At 41.6% G+C, this 7,949-nt stretch overlaps 1 protein-coding gene across 5 annotated transcripts in view; it reads left to right on the top strand.

Annotated features, from left to right (window-relative positions):
- The first annotated feature begins 1,540 nt into the window (after positions 1-1,540).
- FERMT2 (FERM domain containing kindlin 2) overlaps positions 1,541-7,949 on the top strand; it is a 61,423-nt gene continuing 55,014 nt past the window's right edge. For 2 of the 5 annotated variants that reach the window (XM_073638448.1, XM_073638447.1), the window contains exons 1-2: positions 1,543-1,889; positions 3,539-3,705. In XM_073638448.1, the coding sequence (XP_073494549.1) occupies positions 3,549-3,705 (157 nt within the window). In that variant the 5' untranslated portion in view covers positions 1,543-1,889; positions 3,539-3,548. Of the gene's footprint in view, positions 1,890-1,948; positions 2,048-3,538; positions 3,706-7,949 lie in introns of those variants that run through there. The other 3 variants (XM_073638445.1, XM_073638449.1, XM_073638446.1) reach the window with 3 other exon arrangements.

Here is a 7,949-nt window from a genome sequence, read left to right as displayed (position 1 = left end):
TTATAAGGAAATAGCGGGGACACAATAGGTAGAACATACTTGTCATGTATAATCCAGCCATTATAATAAATAGGGGTTATGATATAAAGCTGCATGAGTCGGTCATCAGCCAGCACCTGTATAAGTACAGTTTCCAAGGGTTATTGGGTGCATGGTGGATGTGGAGACAGATGATTAAAAAGGAACAGATTCTGAGGAAATGTTAGAAGGTGGAACGGGGGAGAGTTAGATTAGTGAAGTGAGGTGATAGGACTGTCTAAAGAGAAGTGTTTTTAAAGCACTTTTAAAAATGTGGGGGCAAAATATTAATTTGATCTTCTGGGGTAGTGGATACCAGAAAACTGGTGCAGCACGAGAGAAGTCTTGGAGACGGAAGTGGGAGGTTCAGATTATCGAGGATGTTAGTCTTAGATAAATTGCAGAAAAGAGAGCATGGGTAGCGTGATAGATATGAGAAGATGTAGGGTGGTGCAGAACTGTGGAGCGCTTTGGAGGTGGAGCAATGACTTTACATTGTACTCTGTAGCGGTTGGGCAACCAGTGCAATGACTGGCACAGTGGCATCGATGTAGCAGCTGGACAGAATTACGATCGCATAGTCCCAGTGCTCAGACCATTGTCCCATAGACAATGGGGCAGAGGTCCGCTTACTTGACCCTGCATTAAATCTCAGGATTTTAGTTCTAGATATCGCTGGGCATCACACCCGTGGGATCCTCAGCAATCAGTAAATTGTGCCATATTCTGTGGATACATTTGACTTATGTGACTGCCATGGGACCCCTGGAGAGGCGACACAAACTACAGTGGCCTCAAACGGATTCCAAAACTGATCCCATGTTGTTCATTTGATCGTTGCATCAGTAGCTATGGAGGATTGTTCCTGGAGACATTGCATGCTACATTTTTTTTATCCAGTTATGACCCTGGAGCGCTGCGCAGTGTCCAGCTCAGGCATAACATAACTGAGCGATTGGAGACAACAAATAAATGGAAAGCTAGCCTGACATAGAATCATAGGAAACCACATCACACAGTTTGGGTCACTGGATGTGATCATACTCCCATGGCTGTCATGTAATCTCTACCCTCACCATTTCTCCTTCCTCTGATCCAGAAAATATATAAAAGACGCATAAAGAGAAAAATATAAATCTGAAACTAAATGAAAATATTGTGCACGCCATCTGAGCAAAAGCTTACAAACAAATTTTATAGACGTTTAGTGGATATATTGTATCTTTATTCTTCATGCTTAGAGTTTAGGAATTCTCATCTCTTTGATGACATCCTCCATGATGATTGACACTTTTACATGGAAAGATGTCCTGCAGCAGCTGCAGCTTGTGACTTCCACATCCTCCAGCTGCTGGGAGTGGGGGGAGGGAGGTTCCTTAACATCTGGAGACCAATGATCTGTAGCTCCACAACTGTATAACGGGACAACATCCCCTGCAGCCTTCTCTCCCACCCCCCTTCCAGCCAGATTCCCGGATGTTGGATCCAATCCTGGAGTTTTATTCACTTCCATAAAAGGACAGCAGCAGCAGCCTCCTCAAGACTTGTCCTGAGTCTGCAGGAGCTCAGCATCCAAACTCCTAAAAACTTTTTCTCCCCTACTTCTGCTCACCCCTCCCCTCCTCCGCCTCCTCTTCCTCCTTCACTCCGTGAACAGTTGTGAGTCTGAGCAAAGAAAAAAGGGAATAGAGAGGGGAGTGACTGCAGCAGATTGAGCAGCAGTGACGTGAGCCCAGAGCTTTGCAGCCTGGGGGACTCCATTAGAAGAGCTCACTGCCCTGCACAAGGGAAGCTGCTTCCTCTCAGTCTCTGTGGATCTTCCTTAAGGAACATTGCAACATTTTCCCCAAGCTCAGGAGGCCACATTAGAGGTGAGTGTGCACTCAGGATGTGATTTATTAGATGCATCTTCTCTCTCTCCCCTCACTCCCCCCATAGTCATAATCCTGCCTAGTCCTCCACAATGGAAAGTTAATATTCCACCCAGGCTGGAAGCAGACAGACCGGTTGGATAAGTTGCAAGGAACAGGTGAACAACGGTTTGCAAAGAGCAGAAGGTTTATAACTAATTATATGGATGATCTGCAGGCTGCAAAGTGGCAGAGAAGAGAGAGACATAGGGGGATCCTGGATTGTAGGGGAGGAAGCCCTCAACTAGGAGGGGCTGCTGCTGGGGAAGGAGCTCGACCTCCCCTCTACTGACACACTGACTTTTAGCTTAGGCCATAAAGGCACAATCACAAATGATGGTAGGGAATGCTAGGACTTGTAGTCCCACAGCAACCAGAATAAAATTGGATCTCTATTATATTGTAAGCACTTGTTGGTTGTGCTTGGACTTGTAGTACTATAAGAAATGGTGCACTTTATAGGGCGTAAGCCCTGGGGTAGGGTGAGGGTAGAACTTGTTTTAGTTTGTTTCTTTATAGCATATGTTTATGGCAGGCCATGCTTAGACTTGTAGTTAAAGCTTGTTGAGTGCTGAATGTTTAGATTGTAGCTTGTCTGTTATATCATTTGTATATATGTGTTTGAAGCTTTTCTGTATATATAGATCAGCCTAAAGATTCTGCGCTTTACTAGCTGGGACTACAAGTCTAAGCATGGCCTGCCATATATATGGATCTAATGGCAGGGATCTCTTTTTAGATGTCTGTTTGCTATGTATCTTTATGGCCTATTCACACATCATAGATTTGTTGTGTTTTTTTGTCAGTGCAGATTTGTCACAAAACCTGAAGGTTTTCTTGATGCCAGCAAAGTGAATTAGAATCCTAAAATCTCATGCATACAATACTTTATTTTTGACGTGCAGATTTTAATCTGCAATGTCAAATTTTTTTTTTTTCAGCATTTTTGCTGCAGTTCTCACTCATAGTAATGAGTGAGTAAAAAATCTGCACCAAAAAACTAATGTAAAATATGTGCCTATTTTACACAGCGTTTTTTTTTCTGCCAAGAGGTGCAGAAATGTCTGCACCATATGCTGAACGTGTGCACACATAGTGTTTTTTGTTTGTTTTTGTATATTTGCTTCTTGGTGTTTTATCAATAGAGGATAATGTCGTCACTTTTTATCAGACCATGTGCTGGATGTGAAATGTGTGTTATGGCAGCAGATTCTGACTCACAATTAAGCTTTGTTCCCCTTTTCTTTCCTGGAGGGGTGTACATATTTTGTCTTGTGGTTTTCTTTCTCCTCTAGAATAATTTCCTTTATATTGATGAGATGGGTGTGATGTTCCTTGTGCTGCGGTTCTGTCTGTTCTGCAGTCTTGGGTGGGGAGAGTGGAATTTAAAAAAAAAAAAAAAAAAACAGCTGGGATTTCCCTATTAATTTTTTCTTTTAGGAGATTTGTTTGTGAATGTATCAGTTCTGTTAATAAAAGAATATATTAGGAGACATTTGTTAGTATGTTTCCTATGATTACATGTCATCGTACCGGCTAAGGATATTCCTACTGTACAGTGTATACAGATGACTCCTTGCTAATGGGATTGTCATTTCCTTTCCTTGCAGGAAGGGAACGATGGCTCTGGATGGTATACGGATGCCAGATGGCTGCTACGCTGATGGGACATGGGAGCTAAATATCCATGTGACGGATCTGAACCGGGATGTTATGCTCAGAGTCACTGGAGATATACATATTGGAGGGGTGATGCTTAAACTGGTGGAAAAACTTGGTAAGTAGCACATTGGGTAGGTGTGGCGGGCTTACTGTACAGGGGTTGGATCGTTCCCATCCCCCTAAGCCAAAGTCTGGAATAATGAATTCATTTTGCTTTTTTTTTTTTTTTTTTTTTTTTCACCCTTTTTTTCCTGAATAACTTTTTTGTTCTGCGTTTACCTTGTACTTTTTTTTTCTCCTTTCACTGTCTATTCAGAATTCCTGGTAATTGCTGATGAAATATTTTAGGCTCGTTGCATTTTTTTTATAAGAGATGGAGAACATGTGAAGTTTATCGTTGCCTTTAGTGAGGTTACAATGTAGCGATGCTTGTGTCCAGCTGTCCCTGTTGCTGTTTTTGTGATTGTGGTCTTGATTGGAGCAGACGATTTTGCTAATAGAAGTATATTAGGGAATTTCTAGATATGCGATTACTAATGTACATCTTCTATTGCAAACATTCCCATAATGTGCAGGGAAATTCTGATAGCAAAGCGGAAGAGTCACAGAGAATTTCACTTCTTGTGTTTTTCTTACAGCCTGTCCCTGCCATGGCATATGCGGAAAGTCGGAGACTCTGGTATCAGAGGTGGCATTGATTCCACTTTCCTTACATGATTACTGATTAATTATTTTAAGGCTATAAAGGAAGCAATTCATATAATAGTTTTGCTGTTATCACTAGGGGAAAAAACCCATATAACTCCATCTGTGTCTATGGGATCCCTTTAACTGGGTTTTCTGGCAATATATTAACAACTTCAACCTATTCTGATATAGGGGCTGTAGCCCAGACTAAGAATAAACGTTTCAAAAGCACTAAACCAATCAAATGCAAGGCCAAAAAGGAAATGTGCTAAGACTGAATAGATGAAAGGTAATCGTGGAATCTTTTATTAAATAATTTGTTAAAAAAAAAAAAAAAAAAAAAAAAAAAACCTTGTTAGATATTTAATCATCCTCTTCTAACGAATTATGTAATTTACCTTTTATCCATTCAGTCCTTGCACATTTCCCTTTCGGTCTTATGTTCTTAAATAGGTTTTATATAAATCAAGCATAAATAAGATGTCCAATAAACAAAATATATCACCTAGTCATAAATGTATCTCTGCCGGGAGTTGCAGTCTTTTTTGTTTGCCTAGAATAGTAGTGAGCATGTGCGACCAATGGTCCATTCACTGTCTATAGGAAGTAGTGTTCGCATGTGCTTTATACCTCTGTGTTCTTTTGGCCCCCCCCAGCATTTGTACATTTATCATCTATCATGATAGGCGATGATATATGTTAGTTTTATGAGACAGCCCCTTTGATCACTGCACAATGAAAAGTTCTACAACTTTCTACTATACTTTCAACAGCCTATAAGGCTATGTGCCCATGATTCAGAAATGCTCCGTATTTTCTCCTGAGCGTTTCTGCATCTCCCTGGCAGAAAAAACGCATGCGGATTCTACATGCGATTTTCCTGCCATGGACAAGCGGAAGTGAAGCGTTCTTCACATGCATTTCCGCATGCGGGTTGTCAAGCGATTTTAGCATCACTTGGAAAGTACTTGACAACTTGGTCACACTATATAAATCCATGCAAACAGCATGGATTTATATAGTGAGATCGTAAAGAATGTTAAAAAATAAAAAAATAAATCTACACTTGCCTACTGATGGCCCCCGGAGTCTTTATTCGATCCGTCCTGGCTTGCCGGCAGCTCGCAGTACACTGAAGGACCTGCTGTCACATGACTAAATGACGTCAGCGCTGGTCCTTCAGTCCACAGCGCGCTGCCGGCAAGTGAAGACAAGGAGACCGCGGGCCATCAGAAGGTAAATATAATATTTATTTTTTATTTTATTCTTTTTTTTTACAGGTTCTATGGTACCCGGGTACTGAGGAGAGTCTCCTCCTCTCCAGACCCGGGTACCATCCGCACATTGAAATGCATGGATTCTGCATGTACAGATCCAGTGATGCGTAATCCATGCGTTCCAATGCAAGTCAATGGCGGCGAAAACGCAGCACTTCCGCAAAATAATTAGTAGTGCTACGTTTTTTTTCTGCAATGATAACCCGCAGCGGAAATTTCGGCAGTATGCGCACAGCACATGTGGATTATCATTGGGGAACATGGCAGACCTTCTACCAAGCGTTTTTGAAGCGCTTCTGCAGCGAAATTGCCGCTGCAGAAACGCTTAAAAAACGCATCGTGGGCACACAGCCTTAAAGTTTAAGTTCTGTAAAGACTTTCAATTATTGGATGGAAACTAGATTGTTTGCATTCTCTGATGTTAAGCAGAGATCTTTACAATGGTGAATTGAACCATGGAACTTAAAAGTTGCAAAAAAAAAAAAAAAACTTAAAGGGTTAGAAAAACATGGCTTCTTTCTTTTAGAGACAGCACCACTTCTGGTGGGCCGTGAAATTGCTGCATTGCTCCATTCACTTTAATTTTACTGAGTTGCAATATTCGGCACTGCCCATGGTCATGGGTGGCGCAGCAGCAATGTTTTTCTAAGTATACTGATAAAACTTTCCTCTAGGGAGTTTTCTCTTTGGAGCTGGGGAGAAGGGGCAGAAGTTGGATTACATAAGTCGTGTCCATGTAATAATCACATTGACGAGTGTATATAAACACAAGCAGTCGTCACGTTCATAAAAGGCCATAAAAGTAACTTTTGTGGTGACCCCCTTTAAATCCTCATCACCATCTTTTTTATGTGTATAAGTGGAGTTGGTTATTTAATCCAATGGAAATCTTTTCAGCTTTGATCCTTTTTGCAGCTGTGAGTCCTCCAGTTATTGCACATTTGACCACGTCCTGCCATTTTTATCTTTTTCATTGGATGCTTTTTGCTTGTTCCTCTTGTGAGACTTGTACGGCTGTCGGTTTATAAATAGCTGAATACAAGGTTCTTACTCTGCAGCGAGAGTAAACATGTCAGATAACGGGCTGTCTGCTGTGTGTACACACCGGCCGGGGCGCAGTGTATAAATCCGCGGCGTGAATGATGTGTACCGCAGACACTTGCTGATATGAGCGTGAGTCACCGAGGCTAGGTGATGGTTACCAGTTAACGGTTTACTTCACTGTTGTGCGTCGTTATCTTTTTAGTTTATTTTTTAAGTGATGGGGAAAAACTGTTTGAAATGTCGTAGAATTTTTGGTCAACTCGTAGGTGCACAAAAAAAAGTGCACATTTTGGAGTCTTTACACCAGTCCCACCGTGCTCCGCCAACTTCTTGAAAGATGTACTTGCAATAGATGATTCCCGTATACTCTGGTGCAATTGTTCACAAGGTCGTAGCACTACAGAGAAATCCAGGAACCAGGGCACTAGACGTCCTCCTTTTTTGCTAACTTTTATTAGTGCAATGTTTCGGCCACGCAGGACCTTTATCAAGCCATAAAAAGAGAGCGAGAGATGCAACTTTTTGAAAGGTAGATGCACCCTAGCAGGGACTGAGTGTACCCAAGAAATTCATTGTCTTTTCCACTGTATAAATGGAGTAAGTTACTAATGTCCTTGCGTTGGAAAGATACGCCAAATTCACTAGGCGGTACTTGCGTTTTAATGAATTTTGAGTCTATTTAGACTAACCGACCGGCGGCACTAAACAATTGCTGATTAGAAAGTATTTACCCATCGGTGGTTGTTTAAAATCCTGTTTACACAGGCCGACCGCATTGTATGGTTGTCATTGTTCTCGGCAGAACAAGTCCTGCTTGCACAGGGTGATGTGCTGCCGAGAATGATCATTTTTAAGCAAGCTAAAAATCATTTCACCTGATAAATAAGTGTTTTGCTCGTCGATCGTGTGATCAGCAGCTGGTTTACATGGAAAGATTGTAAATGCACTTTTACTCCGGCACGCTCGTCATTGAGTCTTTTTCTCTGCCTTTGGGATTCTCAGCTTGTCTGTCTCGTACAAGCTGTAACATCCAGATCTGTCTGATTTAATGCCACGTTCAGTATTTGGTCAGTATTTTACATCAGTATTTGGAAGCGAAAATCAGGAGTGGAACAATCAGAGGAAAAGTATAACAGAAACACGTCACCACTTCTGCATTTTTCCCTCACTCCTGGTTTTGGCTTCCAAATACTGATGTAAAATACTGAACATGTGTGAACATGGCCTAAGACTTGATTCACATGTACAGTACAGACCGATGCACAAGCCGTCCGCAGAGCTCCTAACCCAAACTCATCAGCTTCATAGACTTACTTGACTCGAAACGCGGATGTGTAAATCTGGCCTGACT

This window comes from Phyllobates terribilis, unplaced genomic scaffold (assembly GCF_046119375.1).
Source record: "Phyllobates terribilis strain yellow unplaced genomic scaffold, ASM4611937v1 Scaffold_7__3_contigs__length_470593459, whole genome shotgun sequence".
Classification (NCBI taxonomy): Eukaryota; Metazoa; Chordata; class Amphibia; order Anura; family Dendrobatidae; genus Phyllobates; species Phyllobates terribilis.
The sequence above is the reverse complement of the archived record's forward strand: the minus strand, read 5'-3'. Positions and strand labels throughout refer to the sequence as shown.